At 32.8% G+C, this 19565-nt stretch overlaps 1 protein-coding gene across 1 annotated transcript; it reads right to left on the reverse strand.

Moving 5' to 3' along the window:
* Positions 1 to 881: 881 nt before the first annotated feature.
* His2Av (Histone H2A variant) lies at positions 882 to 4359 on the reverse strand. Its single transcript, XM_014349649.2, has 5 exons — positions 4220 to 4359; positions 3965 to 4042; positions 2770 to 2883; positions 2431 to 2560; positions 882 to 2343 (listed from the first exon to the last, which is right to left on the reverse strand). The coding sequence occupies exons 1-5, from the start codon at positions 4220 to 4222 to the stop codon at positions 2282 to 2284; spliced, it is 387 nt and encodes a 128-aa protein (XP_014205135.1). The 5' UTR covers positions 4223 to 4359; the 3' UTR covers positions 882 to 2281.
* Positions 4360 to 19565: the final 15206 nt, after the last annotated feature.

Genomic DNA, 19565 nt, shown 5'->3' on the forward strand with positions numbered 1-19565 from the left:
GTGCAGTGTTAACATCCAAATGTCACAAAAAATACCCGAGGTGTAGGAAAATAATTATTTCAGGATAATGGACAAAATAAAAAAAATGTAGTTTAAACTGTTCTGCACAGCGTTTTGACTAAAATCAACACAGCTAGATAATTAGTTTGTAAGTACGTAGCTTAGGTCAGAGACTATAGAAACGCGTCCCTTCATGTACGTGTTTCTATACATATTCTCTTCTTCGGTGTTCAAAAATTTTTCGTATTCCATACAACTACATGTTTTTAAACCATTAATAGGCTGTACTATGAAAACTAATTTAACAATTAAAATAAAAATTCGTATTTAATGTTCAATTTAATTTTAAAGTACTACGGTATGTACCTTAACTAGTTAATTAATCTGAAATTAAACTTCAATTCTAGAAAATAAAAGAAACTCTACCTACATAGTTGCGTCTTTAACATTTCTGAAACAAGTATTATATTCAAGGTGGAACTTAGGACAAGCCAAAAAAATTCGACTTATTGCATTAATTTTGGTCCATGCATAATTATGTGCAAATATAATTACAATTCATTCTCTCTACAAGCCATCTTAGGTGATACTTAGTTAATTTGTACATAAAAATTTTGCTTGTAAAAGAAATTTTTTTATTAAATCATACATGTTTCATACTAGCAAAAATATAATATATTGGTGATGTAAATGTTACCCAGAGAATACTGAGATAATACATTATGATTTATTTCTAACATCAAGAAAATTGAAAAATTAAAGTATACACGTGATGTATTATAGAAACTTACATTATAGCAAAGATATGCGAATCACTATTGTATTTTAAATTCCAGTTTATAAGTATTGGCAATTTAAAATTGTTAAAAGAAAAAAAATCCTTTAATAAAATCGACCTTTATTATGAAAATGAACGTTTTACATATTACTGGAAATCACGTCCAGCATTGTTTTTACGCATTTTAATAATATATGTGCGAGTGTACTGGACAATTATCTTAACCTAATTAAATTTTAGCATAACAATTAGATACTATTCACAATAAATGAATGAAAAACTGTAGCTTTCTCGAAATTTTTACACTATTCATATTGGGTTACAGAAAAGAATATTGTTAACTCACAGACTTACAAGTAGACAACATACATTTTTCATTACCCAAATCTTACATTCAATTAGAAAAAAATTTTACAAGCAAATCTATGTCAAATGATCTTTTACTATGAACGAACTTTAAGTATTGCAAAAACTCAATCTAACCAGAAGGTCAACAATCTTACTGTAGAAAACTTGTTTGGATTTCTAAATGAATGATTATTAATTTCACACGTGTTGATTACTAATTTCTATAATGTAGATTGAGACAAAAAATCTTGACTTGATGTAACCAACTCTTATATGAATCCTTTGTTGACCATATCGGATTAAATTTTCTTCAAAAAATCTCCAATTGACAAAGAAACTAATTTAAGAAAGCGTTAGTAGTTTAAGTCTCTTTAATTTTAGTAATAAACTTAGTTCACGATCGACTTTCCAAAGGATTACAGTAATAAGTTAATCAAATATTGAGAAACATCGATAATAGTTAACAGATGCTTATCAAAATTCTAGCATAAAAAGGATTGGAGACTTTTTTCAACCACACGAACAAATATTCAATAATTTGGAACTACCATTTGCAAACTTGAAAAGTAATGTTCTACTTAATTTATTACATATTTGGCATTGTAAGAGCTAGCAATGATGATGTCTATGCAAAAAATGTCATACTATTTAATAAAAATCGATAAAATTAGGTAAAAAATCTTTAATCTTGTTTGAAAAGTCGAAACATTGAACTGGAAAAAGCAGAGGCCGAGTTTTTTTTAGAGCAAATCAAGGTTTCCATCAACATCGAGGCATTCTTGAGACGATGCTAGAACGTATCGACTTTGAGGATTGTCTGATTTAAAAGTAAACCTTGACATTGGTTAAAAAGACTCATTTAACTAATTAAATGACGTTGTCGATCACTTGTTTACTTTATATCTATACATAACTATGTATATATATATATTTATATCACGCCTGTCTCTTCAGCTTAGCAACGTAGGTACATACATTTTTTTTAACAATTACTGCTTTATCTTTGCTCTCTTGCTTTGCCTTACTGATTTTCCTAGTTCCTCCCATAATATATATTTTCTTCTTTATTTCCAACGCTTTTATTTTTCTCTTACTGATTTTTTGACAAAAATCTTTGCTGTGTTAAATTCAAATACTTAAAGAATTAATTTAATCTTATGCAGGTTTCTGGGAACCTTTCTTGCCAATCAAAGATTTGTGAATATGTGGTATAACACCTGTAACAAAACAAAATTTTAATTAGTACCAAATATTGAAACTAGATATGGACAATATTTGATAATAGGTATATAAATTCAACGTACCACCACCCGCAATAGTTGCTTTGATGAGACTGTCGAGTTCTTCGTCACCACGAATAGCAAGTTGAAGATGTCTAGGTGTTATACGCTTTACTTTTAAATCCTTCGAAGCATTGCCCGCCAACTCTAGCACCTATCAGCCAATTAAAAAATCAAATTAGCCAAACTTTGAACAAATCCAACGTTAATACATGACTTAATTTGTAGATTTTATTTAAATTTCAGTTATAATAAAAATATTTACGATTGTGCAACTGCATTTTTTAATAACATAATAAATGATGTTTAAAAGAGATTGTTTAACTTCTGTGTTAAAAATCCGCTGTATAATGCTGTACTTACTTCAGCAGTCAAATACTCCAAAATAGCAGCACTGTAAACAGCAGCTGTGGCACCAACACGCCCATGGCTTGTGGTTCTGTTTTTCAAATGCCTATGAATTCTACCAACAGGAAACTATAAAAATAACAATAACAAAAAACGATGGGTAAGCTTGCATTCATGTAAAATTGTGCAACCTGTTGATACATTGGGTGATTGTTTTAAAAGTACCGATAAGAAGTGAAAACAAAAAAAAATTAATAGGAAAGAAAGTTCTTGAAGAAAGATTACACTGGCATGATTAATAATTGAAAATGTAAGTTTGTATGGCCGCCAAAGCAGCAGGGTAAACAATAAGCAAGTATACATCGTACCTACCTAACGTCGGAGCAAAATAAATATAACGGAAATTCAAGGCGGGAGCGGGCAAAACTGTCGATGTTTGCGGAAATGAACGCGGCGCTACTATCCGACGCGAAAACATCAGGCTTCGTGGGACGAAAGCCATGTACGCCGAGTACTACTAACGCGTCAGCAGCTTTTCCCCTCGAATAAGCAACGACAGGCGGCTTCCGAGCTGGACATTCAATAATTCAACGAGGAGGTTCACGAGTTGCTCCTGTATCGGTGGCGGCCAACGGTGCCAGGCCCTCGAGAACTGGGGATGCGGCGGAAAACGCAGAGCCATGATCTGAGTAACCCGAAACTTTGCTCGATTAAACGACCATCATAAATGAAAGGTACCCTGAAAAGTAGACAAGTCGTGAGCTCGCCCACCCTTGAAACCCTGGAGCGGCTCGGATGGTCGATACCTGGCGTAAATACTTCGGATTCCGGGTTTATAAAGTAACCGTCGGCAGGGGTTGGTGGGGGCCGGTTAGCCGGCGGCGGCGTACGAAATCAAACGCCTGGAGCGCGCCACGAAAACAAAGGCCGTTTTACGGGACTGCGACGACGTCGGTCGTAGAGGCCCAGAAAGGTTACTCGCAGCACACGAAACTCGCAAACTCCATCGCTGCGGCTATCTCACGCGGCTTTCGCGCCATTTCATTGCCTCGAGTCGCTCCGTCTCTGTCTGGAAGGGCGCGCGGGGGGACGCGTCCGGGCGCGGAGCGGCTCTTCGGGGGCGATGCACGTACTCGCGATGGGGAGCGGTGGCAGAAAAAATGAGAGATAAAGCACAGAGGTACCAACAAACTCGTTAAAATTCACTTACCTGGAGACCTGCCCGCGCTGAACGTGACACTGCCTTCGCCTTGGCCTTGCCAGAATCTTTGCCCGCTTTGCCACCAGCCTGGAAAATTCAAGCGGTTAGGTATTAGTCGTCGGTTTATAGGTTAAAGCGCGCGCGCGCGCGCACGGATTCACAGTACGCAGAGATAGACGACAGGAGCTCCGGGTCAGCTGGGAACTCAGGTACACCAGGAGCTGACCCAGCACTGCGTCGCCCTGACAGGGACATCCTGCTCACCATTGTCTTCCGCGAAGTCGGTACGTGCGTGTGCTATCTGATGGATAGAGGCCCTTTGCTTGGCTCTTCTTCTTCTTGCTGCCGTTGCCACTACTATATACACACGACTGACTCGTCGACTGCGCGCCACTGCTTTCGTGCTTTTACCCTCTCTCTTTCTTTTCTTTCACTAGAGGTAGGTATAGGTATAGGGTATAGGTGAGTGTAGCGATAGGTAATATATAGGTATAGGTGTCTGCATGTATACATTATACACGTATACACATACAATACAGTGTATAGGTATAATGTGTGATGCTGATTCGATTCACGAGTTTCACGACTCGACCGTTCATCGTTCATGTTCAATGTTCATCCAGTTCATCCAGAGAGATTAAGATTAGTATACAGATATAGGTATAGCACTGCGCTCTTATCTCGCTTTCTCTATAGTTGCTTCTCTGTCAGCTCTGTTGTCCGGAAACTCCGAAACTGTCCGTAGACTCTGTAGTCCGTTCTCTTCTTTCTTTCTTTTAGAGGGTATAAAAGCGGAGTGCGGCTGAAAAGTCCAAAACTTACTGATTGGTTCCGTCATTTTTGGGACCAACTGGTAAAATTACAAGTACATAGTACAAGCCAAAAGCAGTGATTTGTATATGCATGCTGATGCATGTGAATCTGTATTTCCCTCTCTATCTCTAATCATAACCTCTGCCTAATCGCTTCCATCACTCACATTGCAGTTGCAGTTCAGTATATTTCACTATTTATAGTATTTATAGATTTCTACAACAGACTGTACTGAAGCGCTCCCATGCGACCGTGCTCTTTACAACTTGACGCGAACCCGACCAATCAGTTGTTCTATTGTTAAGCGAAATGTGGGTGTATATGTGTGGATACATTATTTAACAGCATAATAGCAGTAAGCAGTATGCTCTATGCACATATATATGGATACTAGCTTACTACTTTGATTCTTTCTAGATAGGTATAAATATATACCTTTTGTTTGTACTTATGTAGGGTAAATTGCTGAGTAAGTAGTTATAGTACTCAGCTACAAAGTACTTTCAAACGAAGTCCGTCAATGGACTATGAGATCAGGGATTAAGGGATACCTCAAATAGTTTGGTTTTGCTAAATAGTTGTTCGATCGATACTTAAGGTAAAAAATCCGTTGTCACTAACAAATCAAATTTTGTTTGAATTTGAAGTACTATGTTGTACAAATTATTTCATGTTATCAAACATTTTTTAAAGTTAGGATATCGGGACCATAGACGTATATAGTCCGGGTCGTAATCTGGAATTCGTGGGAGAAATTATTTGGATAGGATTTTTTTGCATGATCTTACGCAAAATGATCACCTAAAAACGAATTTGCATGTTGCCAGGCTTCAAAGTTGTAGGAAAAATGTTTAAACAAAATTTTTTAAACAAATTAAAAATATTGTTTATTTTGCCCTGGAAAAAATTTTTTTAGCTTTTTTGGACAATTCTAAACAAAAAAGATGTCTTGCAAATTTTTTCTAAAATCAATACTTTTCGAGATATTAATTGTACAAAGTTTAAAAAACCGTGAAAATCGCCACTTTCAAGTATGAAAAACAACAATAAAAATTAAAAATTTTGATGTTGCCAATGTTCTCAAATATTCTTCAAACATCCCTTGACAAAATCCTAAGGCGTTTCCGGATGTTATTTTATTGCAAACCCTTCATTTTTAATTTACAATCGAACGTGTGCATCGTTACGGTTGGCCGCTGCTGGCCGCGGCTCTCATACTCCGTCTCTTTCCCACTCACGAGGAGTAAACGGAATTTACTGGCGCTCATATTTGATTTTAATGGTAAGTATATTATTCTTCTATAGTAATTGTGGGAATAAAAATAATTATACAATCTTTCATATTAATGAAAAATGAGGTTAACCTAACTGTTGCTATATAAACATACATGTATTTAAATAAAAAAAATTATTTTAAGTTAAGCCTGCACACGCTTAATTGTAAATTAAAAATGAAGGGTTTGCAATAAAATAACATCCGGAAACGCCTTAGGATTTTGTGAAAAGATGTTTGAAGAATATTTGAGAACTTTAGCAACATCAAAATTTTTAATTTTTATTGTTGTTTTTCATATTTGAAAGTGGCGATTTTCACGGTTTTTTAAACTTTGTACAATTAATATCTCGAAAAGTATTGATTTTAGAGAAAATTTGCAAGATATCTTTTTAGTTTAGAATTGTCCAAAAAAGCTAAAAAAAATTTTTCCAGGGCAAAATAAACAATATTTTTAATTTATTTTAAATTTTGTTTAAACATTTTTCCTACAACTTTGAAGCCTGGCAACATGCAAATTCGTTTTTAGGTGATCATTTTGCGTAAGATCATGCAAAAAAATCCTATCCAAATAATTTCTCCCACGAATTCCAGATTACGACCCGGACTAATAAGAAAAATTCTTATGTACGGCGCTGAAGCACAAGTAGAAGAAAACACAACATCGAACGTGGGCATCTCTCTCTCTCTCTCTCTCTCGCACATTCCTACCTTTGGCAATGTGCGAGAGAGACAGATATCCACGTTCGATGTTGTGTCCTTGTGTCTCCTTCTACTTGTGCTTCAGCGGCCAGCGCCGTACATAAGAACGAGCAGTCTATTTTTCTTATATGTCTATGATCGGGACTAGTTTTTGAAATATTCAAGTTCAAAGTGCCTTTTTTAACATAGGTTAAATGGGTTATACCAATAACAGCTTTGAAGACATACGTAACACATCAAACTATTTTTATAAAAAATACTGTACAAATCTTGAAAATCCGTACTTTATTTTGGTCCTTTCAAATTATGGTGTGACGGCACTAAATAAAAATCAGTTTATTGACTAATATTTTTTCCGTTACAAAAGCATACGGTCATAACATGTAAGACTGTCACAATACGGTAAATGACGCACTTCACTCGCTTGATTAAGATTAACTCGGTCCACGGATTTTCTACCTTATTAGGTATGCGTGGCTGATCGAGGATCGAGGTCCGTGGAAACTAGAAACACCTTTTTCTATTTGATGCGTTTTTACCACCTAAATGTCCTAAATACGGTAAGCAAAGGCAGTTGACTCAATTCGTTGTCAATTGATTGTTAGTAATAGTTTGGTATTAACAAATTTTTGAAAAAAATAATTTAGTTGAAAATAAAAATTGCTTTCACATTACTTGGCACATTTTAAACGAAAAACTAACTGGGATGATTATACCTACAGTTTTTGAGTAAAAAATTACCAAAGTTTGAGGAAATGATTTTGTGATTTTCAACTATATGTTACTTATCTCCACGCTGTTGTAACTGCATTATTTTCAAATCACTTGCAGATTGAAAATTGTTGTTGCACTAATTTGGCTCCATTTACTTAGACTGATGATCGACCAAGCACGAGAGTTTAAAAACGACAGCACGTTAATCAATAATACTACAGTTGCCAATTAAGCTGTGGATTGTTATAAATCTTTATTTATCGGAAAGTGCATATCTTCAGGTAAAATTTCAACCCAGACGAGTTGAAAATAATGCAGTGACAGCTGAGTAATACGTAGTTGAAAATCGTAAAAACAGTTTTTCGAACTTGAAATTTTTTTAAAAATATTAACACTATTCCCATAAACCTTGATGAGCCACAGATATCTATTAGCAGAACCAAACTAAAAGCATTAGGTTGGGAATAGCAGTAGGATTGACGTGAGCTCTCTATATTCTTACATATCTATGAAGAAAAGAGAGAATAAGGTAAGTCTATAGGTTAGTAGCACTAATATTGGTCTAGTGCAGCTGAAGAGCTGAAGAAATGAGCTAAACAAAACTACATCCAGCGTGAATAACGGCTATACTAGTGCAAACACAACTAGTATGATCAAGGCCCAAGTATAGCTATATACTTAATTATGTTACCGACAGTGTGTAAGACTTAACTTGAACATGACATGCCAAAGTTTGTCATTAAAAATTTTAGCGTAACTTTATTGTGGTCTTACTATTAAGAAATCATTCATGTACATTATATCAAAAAGTTGTCTAATAAACGCTTTTTATTGATTACTTTGATACTTCTTACATATATGAAAATATAGGGGGTAACTTTTCCAATTTATTCCAGCAGGTGTAATATTTTAGGTGTCACCACTAGTTTATAGTTCTACGTGGTGTCAATAAGGGTTATTCTACCGTCAGATGGTCATAGTGTGCACATGTAAGATTTCTACGGAACTATAACTGTACATGTATACAGTATGTCAAAATATGGATAATGGAATATACCTTTTTTTTTTTATATATTATAATGTACTGACCTACTATGGGTATGTACACTGTCTTTATTCATTCAACATTTACATTGTCTTTTAACATGTCATTTTCATCATATCATTATACATTTTTCTCTTATTTTCGCTTGTCATTACATTTTCGTTCTTTATTATTCTCATATCATATCTTTTTTATCTCCCCGGTCACGCAGGACCGGTTATCGAGAGCTCGTCACAATTCTTTATTTTTTAATCGCTTTTTTATATTTCTTTTCATCTTAAAAACTAAATCTTTATCCTAAGTCGGTTTAATGAATTCGATACCCGGCAAGAAACATCAGAAAAAATCTAAGTACCCCGACCGGGAATCGAACCCACGACCCCTTGAGCTGTGTGTTGTTTCGGTGGCTAGCATGCTAACCACTGAGCCAACGACGAGCTCTAATGGAATATATCTCTACAAGCATGTGGAAATCAATTCATAGTACTGTCCTTTTCTAATCACGACCAATCGTTCTCAAAGTGCCCAGTGGGGGCGCGATTTCGGAATCGCGCTCAAAGCGAAAAGAATCACAGAACTCTTGATTGCGACGAAAAGTATGACTTCACTCTTGGTTGCGGAAATAGTTATTTACGTAACAAGTGCGAAAAAGACGATTTCCCGCACGAGTAGTGATTGACTCACACGAGTGCCGGAGTTGACGGGAACGAGTACCAGTTGAGCACACGAGTGCGTAGCACGAGTGTGATCGCAAGGTACGAGTTACCGTCACCGGCCACGAGTGCGAGTCTATCACACGAGTGCGGGAAATCGTCCCGCACGAGTTGCGTACAAGTTTTTTCGCAATGTGTGAGGAAAATAGGTACAAAATAGGTTTGAATTTTGATTTCCAGTGTGTAGCAAAATTTTTTCCGGTGTGTGGCAAAACCTTTTCCACACACCTTTTCCGCACACTGTGCGGCAAAAACCTTTGCCGCACACTTTTTCCACACACTGTGCAACAAAAACCTTTGCCACACACCTTTTCCGCACAGTGTGCGGAAAAACCTTTGCCGCACACCTTTGTCGCACACAATGTGGGAAAATCGATTTTCCACACTAATACCAGTGCGCAAAACACCCATTTTCCGCACACTGTTGCGAAAAAAAAATTACAGCACTCCTGGTTGCGACGAAAAGTATGAATTTACTTTTGATTGCGATGAAAAAAAATTACAGCATCCTAAATAATTTTGTTTATAATGCGGAAACTTGTAGAAAATAAAGCTAATGAAAATAACATACACTTATAGATTTGCGTGGAATGATGATCATGTACATCGTGCACCAAGAATTCATAAGATTTCTTGATTTTTGCATCTATTCGAGTTTTTCTGTAAAATCTAAGCATACACTAACTGTTATTCATTTTTAAAGTATAATATATTCGCATTTAAATCTTTTGTGAAGATAAATATCTTTAAATTGCTATTGTAAGTTTTTAGAAAAATTTTTGAAAAATAAAATTTCTGTAATTGCTCTTTTAAAAGGAGTGATTTTCTTGATTTACTCTATAAAAAGAGAAACAAAGATTTTTTCATCTGTGAAAAACAAAAATTATGGAATTCGATCTTTTCCACAGATCAAATACATAATTTTGTTATTTTTTACGCCTTTTTTAATATTTTTTACTTCTGATACTTGATCGATGCATAACTATTTCGCAGCAGTAGCTTCATTTGATGAATAATAAATAATTTGCGTTTATAAGACATTTTATGAATATACTGCTTGAATAATCGTAAATTGTCAATTTTTTTTTTTTAATTTTGTCATTAATTTAAAACATTTTTTTATCCACTACCATGATCAGCTAAAGTAATACTCAGTATTAAGTACATCAATAATTTCTATTCCTGTACCTTTATAACCCTTCATTAGAAATTATCTCCACGGTAAAGATCTTTTTCAGATATATAAATATCTTGCTGCCGGGTAAGTCAACTCTCTATCCCAGAAGACGTATCGGATTAGCATTTAGAGTAGCCGCCCTACAGAAAGTGCCGTTAGTTATTTTTGGGACCAGCACGTTACTGGCAAAGTCATATAAAGCAAGCCCTTACCGAAGCATTAAATTAGTTAATCCTCTATATTTACACACACACACGCACACACCAAATACATAAATGCCTTGTTATAAGGATAACTCACTGAAATTTCGGAGAGTTAAGATTTCCACGAGATGTATTTTAGAAAGTATTTAGAATACTGCGTACATATATGGCCGGGGCCAGTGCATGCATGGGAGTGTGGGGCAAGACATCAACGGTGAAGTAAAATTTCGTGGAAAAATCCACCCTGAAGTTAGTGTCGATGCTTCGATACCATAAACGCAACAAACAGTCGTTCTGCTTTGTACAACCAAACTGTTAAACTCAGGTTCAAGTCATCTATAATCTATATAGGTACAACGTACGTCCGTTACCGCCACCAGCGACGTCAATCGGAAGAACGTTTGAATAGGCGAATAGCAATGAACCGTGTTATCAGGTAGAAATACAAGAACTGCTATACCTACTTAGTTTCGTATGGATACTTTTTTAGTTGTTGATCCTCAAATAACAAAATTAAGGTTCCGGTAATCTATAAAACAAAAGTATGTGTACGAATTCTCTAAAATTGTGTATACGTACATTCATTTCAATTTGCTATATTTACATTGTCGATTTACTTTGTTTATTTAGGCACTGTCAAGATTGTATCGGCTCTGGTTTCGAAGTTTTCCTCAAGCATAAGGTGTGCCAAAGTAAACCTACACTTGCATTATAATATTTGTATTATTTAAGTCAACTCATTTTCATCTTATTCATGATCAGTGTTGACGTTGCAACCAATAGTTTCAATCGCACTCAACTCACGCTGATGAATCTGAGTACTCTACTACGTGGACCAAACAATTCAATCTTGACAGTGCCTAAATAAACAAAGTAAATCGGCAATGTACCTACATACCATTACACTTCAATTTCAAACATTTCAGTTCGATAAAAAGCCTTCTCTCCGTAGTTCCGAGCTCGCCCGCAGATGGCGTGTGGGATTTTCCAATACCGAAAAGTATAGTAATTTATAGTTTCACTGGAACAAGGCGTTCTGTTCCTGTTCTTAAGAAACCTGTAATAATGATGTTGAAAACTAATAATAATGATAACTATATTCAAGATAAAATTATGTAAATAGTTTATAATAACTAAATAATAAAGTTACATCGTAATTTTTTATAGTTATACAACCATGGCTCGCTTCTACACCCCAAATATTTAAATGGCGAGGTGGTGCAAAGTGCTCCGCGCCAGACGTACCAACCTAGCGTAAACTTAGTTGATGTTGGTGACGAGAGGGCTCGTGCCGAGAGAGTCAAGTTTGTGCATTACCTACACTGTAATCAACAAAGAAATTCGAAGTATACATTTCATGGAATTACTATTTGGTGAAAGTAAAAAATAATTGTGAATATCGACGCCTCGAGCGAAAAGGTCAGCCCTCTAACGAAAAAAAAAAAATTATTCAGAACCCCTTAGCGAAAAAAAAGATCAACTCCCTGCAAGCAAATGAAAACTATGCTGACTCGCTGTCCTCCAGAGGAAAAAGGCCAACTTTTGCGGTCCAATAAAAAAAATTTTAACCGCACTGACAAAAATAAAGTCAAAGTTGCGAAATCACAACGTAAAATTACATAAATAATAGTGCAGAAGAAAGTTATGCATTTTCAAACAGCATTTTTACTAACTTTAAGTGTATACTACTTTTAAAAAGAATTTCTTTTTTTTAATTCCAAAAATTATACTAAGTGGCTTGTGTCAAATACATTGAATTTTCGTCTCTTTTGTTCTACGTTAGTGTTAATTTGTTATTTTTTGTGCTTCGACTGGTGGACATAGATGGGGACGACCATGAGCTCGGAATTAGTACCTGTCATGATATGGCAACCCTATAAAAAATGTCAGCGCTGAAATCAGTCGTAAACTAGATCGTTAATTCAGCATTTATTCCATGTTGAATCAATGCTGATTCAGCATTGAATCAGCGTTTGTTGAAAACAATAATAGTAATTAACTTCAAAACAGTGCATTTTTCATGGTAGCATTACAGTTTGCAACTAAAATAGATTATTTTAAAGCTTACAACCTGTTACAACATGTTCTCCACTTGATAATAAGTCAACGTTGATTCAACGCTGAATCAGCATTGATTCTACATGGAGTAAACGGAGAATCAACGATGTAATTTACGACTGATTTTAGCATTGATTCATCACTGATATTTTGGATAGGGAATATAAAAACCTATACAAAAGCCAATAAATATATACTTAAACTTAAACTAAACCTGTCATCATAGACACGAGTGAATTTCAATATACATTTTTTGACGAAAAACACATTTTTTTCATTTCTTATAATAAAGATAAACATCGTGTTTCAGTTTCCTCAGACAAAAAAAAATCTTCTTATCATTTTTTGTCAGATAACAACTTTTTAGTATTTTCTATGATATATTATTTAAAAACTAAGTTCTAAGATTAAATAAGGTAGATTCTTCAAAGAAACGTCTATTTTGGTAAAAAAATTCGAACTTCACATTCACTGTCCAAAAAAGTTACTTATATTTTTCGGAGAAAAGTAGAAATATAATTTTTTTTTCTTCATCTAAGTAGTGACTCCATTATTATACTGTCATAGATAAGTATATGACAGTTTAATGTATAGTATTCTGACATAAGTTGTTTTTAATAATTCTTGTACTATTAGTTATAATAAAAACTAAATTACTCCCTTTTTGATGCGTTTTGGTAATGATTTATAAACTTTTTGTTTTGCGAATGCAAGTAAACTATTTGTTAGAATAACGATATTTTTTTATTGGAACGTAGCGAGTTGGCATTGTTTCTGCTTGAGTGCGACGAATCAGTCTCTTTCTTATATATAACGAGCAAAACTTGTCTTCGATGGAGATTATAATAAGCTGTCTTTTATTTTGCCCAATTGTATGAGCTAACCTTTTTTTCGCCTGGGGCACCGAAATATACTGTAATGTAAACGATTTTATTTGGAAAAGTAGGTATAGGGGAAGGTGCCTTATAGCGGGTTAGTTAAAGTTTGAAGCTCAGAAAATTTAATTTCGTATGATGATATACTTATAATAAATTTTTTTTCTAATAAAGGATATATTGAACTTAAAAATAAATAAAAATGTCGTGTCATTATCTATTAGTTTATGATTTATTATCAAAAATTTAAAAAAAACACTTCAAAAAACTGCTTTAGGGGGGCCTAGGGGCCCAATGCGGGTAATCCGTTCGAGCAAAGTGAGTAAGTACAGCAATAAAAGAAAATATACTTTATTTGATCATTAAAATCATACTTGTAGACTAATTTTATCAGTTTTAAACAGCTTTAAAAAACTTGCTAATAAAAATATATAGTTATACTTAGATCTAGTATTGGATTTAGTACTAGTTGCGCCATCTGAGGTTAGTTTGCTAGGTCAAAGGTCAAAGGTCAGCATCCAGCATCCTCAAATCCCCATACGACACACATGCGCGGGGAAATACGATTGGCTCATTACATTACTAGGGCACAAAGTCACAAAGTACGTACAAACTTGAGTGCCCTAATAGCACGATTAGTTCGATGTAGAAATACATGAATGATGGTTAATCCATATGCATAAAACGTCAATTTCAATTTTCCAGTAATATGTCAGAAAATAGTGTAAATTCTCTATAAAATGAAGGAGCTGATGAACTACTTGATAATAGTCATGACAAAGGCACTCTCTCAAGTGGAGACGGCGTTCAATTTAAGAACTCCGTAAGAGTACATTTTATAAAAATCGATACTACCCAATTTCGTAATTATAAAAATGACCCCCGGCATCCCGGCAATATATCGTATACAATTGGCTTGTGGAAACACTTACATGACAAGAATAAACAGCTTTGTTTACCAGGATTATATCAGAATACGGAAATGAGAACAACATATTGTTTACTAAGTGATTCAGATAAGGATAAAAAAATCGGGGATAGAATATAGCTGTTCAAGATCTTTTGATTTTAACTTTATCAAGGGAAAAAGCTTTTATCAAATAATGAAAATGTTGAAGCTTAAACACCAAGTCCCAACAAGAACGACTTTTTCTCTGAGTCTTATTCCAAAAATGTACGAGTGCCCCAAAAAAAAAGTTTGGTGCAAAAAAAAAAACTAGAATTAAAGAAGGTATGTACAAACTGCAAGAGCTTAAGAATTATTATATATTATACGTTAAGGCTAAAAGTTATATTTCTTTTATCTATACAGAGTGAAAAAAATGCAATTGAGTCATTGACATATTAAATTTATCTGTTTAAAAGGAGACCCACATATTTTTGTGTAGAGAATCATATGCGTATGGGTATTATACATCCATATGTGTATAGTTGTCATTATCACTTTCATCAAACATTCATCTACCTTAATTAATCTTGTAACTTATTTTGAGCACTTATTAAACTTAATTTACTTTTTAACGGAAGTAATTTTTCATGATAAAATAATTAAGTTTAAAAAAGTGAATCGTAACTTTGTATTTTCAATGTCATTACTCGATTCGGATCCATACGGTGTTCAGGTTATTTTTAATTTTACAGGTAATATCAAAACTATCTTTTTGACGAGATACTGATACATTAAAAGAGCTGATGATAGCTAGAAAAATTTTGAATTTCAATAACATTTTCATAGACAAGTTACATAAAATTTAATAATTTCGTAACTTAAATTATAATAAGCCACAAAAGTTTTAAATGTCATGCATGTTTTTATTAAATTTCATCAATAATAATTGATGAATTACCTTCATACAATACCAATATTCATAAACCATTATACTAGACTTTTTTCATGACTTTAAGATGGCATATTAAAAAAATAGTATGACAATTTTGATACTCACTATAAACATTCATACCCCCTATTTTTATTATTAAGTAAGAATTAGTAACAATTTATGTGAAGTTATGTTAAATTTCTGTAGGTAGCTATTAAAAAAAAGACAATTTAATACAGGATATTAAAATTTTTTAGAATGAAGTTTGATAAAAGCATGTATTAAAATTGATGAAACTTAACTGAAAATGAAATTTGGCTATTAATTATCAATATTCGTAAGAAATTTTTATTACCTGTTAAGGGTGCTCCAGCGGGAGGAATTAGGAGGTCACAGGTAGCTTAATTGATAGATAAAAACACGCTGATTCCAACGGAGTACCGACATGTCCTTATTTACCCCTCTATAATCGTGGAAAATTTTGAGATATTTGCTCTCAAAGTTCGTACATTATACATAGCCTCTCATGGAGCAACGTGAAAACATGGGTATTTTCTAATAATAATCGAGGAGTTACATATCAGGACTGTAATTGTTTTATAGAAAAACATCTCAGCTTTCAGATGGTACCTTCAAAAATATAGGTAAGCCTGGAAATATTTGAGATAGAGGTAAAACGGTACAGTTATTGACTCTTACTACTTTTTTAATCGTGTTCTCCTATGGATTACTTACACTTTTTTTTTTTTAATAGAACATTGAAAAAATTTTAACTGCAATTATTTTTTATTTTATCACAAATTGCGTCACTAATTTGAATATTTGAAGTAACTCTTACTTTATTATTTACACTCATAGATAATAATAAAGTGATACCATTTGTAGGATCTTTTTTATATGCATCTGCTAATACTTCTGTTGATATCGATTCTTTGGCCATTTTAAAAATTATCTTATCATTAATAATACCTTTTAATACACTTAATTTTTTTTTGTTATCATCAATTACTTTTTTATTTCTTTTTTGCTGTTGCAAAATCATTTCAGCATCCTGCAAATCTTGATGACTCTTACAGTTTTTATAACACAAAAAAACTAATTCTAAATAAAACGCTCTGTATGTGACAGAAGCTGCTGTTTGTTTACCATAGGTACGGACACATCATATATATAGATGATGGTGCTCGCATATATATACAAGTATATATAGATATATACTCACAGCAGTGATACCAACTAACCGAATAGTTTTCAGGTTGGTACCAGTGCTCACTGGAGCCCCCTTACGTAAATTCTTAAATGTAGGAGACGTTTCTTCAAAAAATTCTGAAGTTTATTAGCATTTCTTACAATAATTTAGATTCAATTTTATAATTATGTAACCGAAATGAGGCAACAAAAGTTAAATATATGCTAAATTTAGTAAAATTCAGTAAATGTGTCAAGATTTAAATTACTCAATGTATGAAGTTCAACAAGTAGTATTTTGAAAATACATTTTAAAGATAAATATCATAATACATATACTTTTTCTTATACGGTTTATATTTTTTATATTGATTTTAAAATACAAACTTATAATTTTTGAATACGTCAATGTATTGAATTTCTATTACTGAGTCCGTAAAAACGTATTTTTTATTAAAATAAGAGGTAAACATTTTTTAAATATTATACATTTTTAAAAAATTATAATTTCTGTTAAAAAATACTTCAATACAAGGACAATTATAAAAACAATTAATATTTAAGTTGATAACCTATAAGCTTGAGTTTGAATATTGAAATTGAGAATTGAAAGATTGTATTTTAAACATAAAATTTTCTATATACACTTCAATTTTGATGAACTAGCATATTAGTTTTGCTCATTACTATATAGGACTACTTCTACAAATTATTTTAAAATATTGAAATTTATTTATATTTTGAACGTGAAATTCAAAAAATATTAATCATTTAGTAACTTGAACATATCAAGACACAAAAAATTAAAAATTAACAAAAAAAAATTATTTAAACTTTTTTAAATTAAGCAAATTTTTATATTTTCATGGATCAACACGAAGTAGTAATTTATTAAATACATAATTGTACAAGCTTTTGTCTCTCTCACGCATGTTCAAGTTTAGGTGAGCTGCTAAGGTGTTGGGTTACGGTTCACGGTGCAAGAGATCGGAGGTTCGAAACCCCGCTCCCACGTTCATTAATCTATCCTTTTTTTCTGTTTCAGTCATAATATACTTAGGTATTTCAATATTAATATAAATAATCAAATGCGAATTTTATTAACTAGTTTTTACTTAATTACCCATAAGATATAGATATATAAACATATATATAACACAATACATTATTAATAGTTGAAGAATTAAGTGATTCTTGATTTTCATGACATACGTCGATGCATAATTAATAAAAAATTCATTAAAGCCCGTAGGTCTGCTTACAGCTATCAACAATTACATAAATGAACAAAAAGAATTATTTGTCATTAACAATTTAATATTATTTTACATTTAATTTGTGATATATTTAACGATTTTCATTTACCGCGTTTTTGCTTATAAAACTATAACTGTTAAGCTAAAAACGTTGCAACTATTATATCAAATTTACCTTATAAACATGAAACATTTTTAAAACACAGTAAGGTAAAAGTACGTATTATGGATACAAATTTCGATTGTTACGTTTCATCGACCAATATTAAATAAAAAAATAGTCATATGTCCATAATTTTTGGTTTTAACAGAAGCGCTATGCTCTTCTGAACAAATTAACATTTTTGAAATGAAATTTAGATGTAAAAAAATAATTTTATAAGCAAATATTGACACGATCAAAATGTCCATAACTATGAAATAGCTAAAAAGTTGTATCCATATTTATGAGACACAAGTCCCAATTATGAAATTTACATGTTAATTAAATGGGCTCGTGCGTTTCATAAATAGGAACATCACATATTGCAGGTTATGTTTCAAACTGTCCGTATTATGAAAACCGGATTCGTAATAATATATTTTTCAATATAATAATGTTTGAAATTGTTTACTATTTTTGTTAATTTGATACGGTAGTATTATAGAGATTCTTCAGTATATTTTATTTTTATTATTAGAATTTTCATGATTATTTAATCTTGAGTTTTCATAATATGGGCACGTTTCATATTACGTACTTTTACCTTATAAGGACATTTTTTTCATTACTACTTTTTAAATTTTAATAATTTTTTTCATGCACATACTTCTTTATTTTGAAAGATATGGTTTTTAACTACTGTACAAACGATTATTACTTTTACATACTGATACCTAAATAATTGATACTCTTTTTTGTTAACTTTCTAGACATATTTTTTAAAATTACACTATTCTATTGATATTAACCTCAAAAACTACATATTAAATTTTAATTTTGTGTTCTTAAACTTTACTGTTAATTTTTAATTTCATTTCAAAACCGCTTATGAAATTTGCTTCCAACACATAGTTATTAAATTTAATACACATTTTTCTAAGACTATAGTCTTATGTCACCCACAGTCCACTACTTAAATAAGGAATTTAAATTGCAGAACTACACATTGTTAGTGAAGAATATGATGGAAAGACACACTATTGTTAATTTGAATATTTTTTTCTAGAAGCAAAATAAAAGTTTAGATTTATTATTGTATGAGCTAGTCTACATTGATCATTTGATCTACCTATATATATACGCATACTACAAATTACAAACTGGTATCTTTACTGTCCTTGTATGTACATACTTACCAATAGGGGTATTAGAGATCTCCAAATTATGAAAGTCAAACAACTGCCCCTATAAACTACCCTGTTTTGGTATTTTTGTCTATGATTTCAGCATTGAAATGGCATCACGACAATAACAGGTTTGGACTGGCAACAAAACAAGATCAAACCTGCACAACAGGGATACATACTTTTTACCAGACATAGAGAGATGCCTATACGTGACTATACCAGCACGACTCCTCTGGGCCCAAAGTACTTTTCTGCCCCATAGGGCCAAAAGTGATTACAAGAGCAGTGTGGCCAGAGGGTGCAAAGCAGCAGGTGGACTTGGTGGTACCCATGGTAAGAAAATGGTATGATTCTTGAGAAGCTCATTTGAATGAGCTTTGAGTATTTTTTACATAATATTGTTCCACAGGCATGATTTGAAAAGAGTTAAGAAAGAATTTGTCC

Source organism: Copidosoma floridanum, unplaced genomic scaffold, assembly GCF_036245765.1.
Source record: "Copidosoma floridanum isolate Cflo_tuat_1 unplaced genomic scaffold, Cflo_Japanese_pri ptg000013l, whole genome shotgun sequence".
Lineage (NCBI taxonomy): Eukaryota > Metazoa > Arthropoda > Insecta > Hymenoptera > Encyrtidae > Copidosoma > Copidosoma floridanum.

Coding starts and splice junctions, on each gene's coding strand:
- His2Av (XM_014349649.2), bottom strand. Junction 2,884..3,964: donor CAGCGCGGGCAGGTCTCCAG/GTAAGTGAATTT, acceptor TTATTTTTATAG/TTTCCTGTTGGTAGAATTCA. Junction 2,561..2,769: donor TGGAGTATTTGACTGCTGAA/GTAAGTACAGCA, acceptor ATTGGCTGATAG/GTGCTAGAGTTGGCGGGCAA.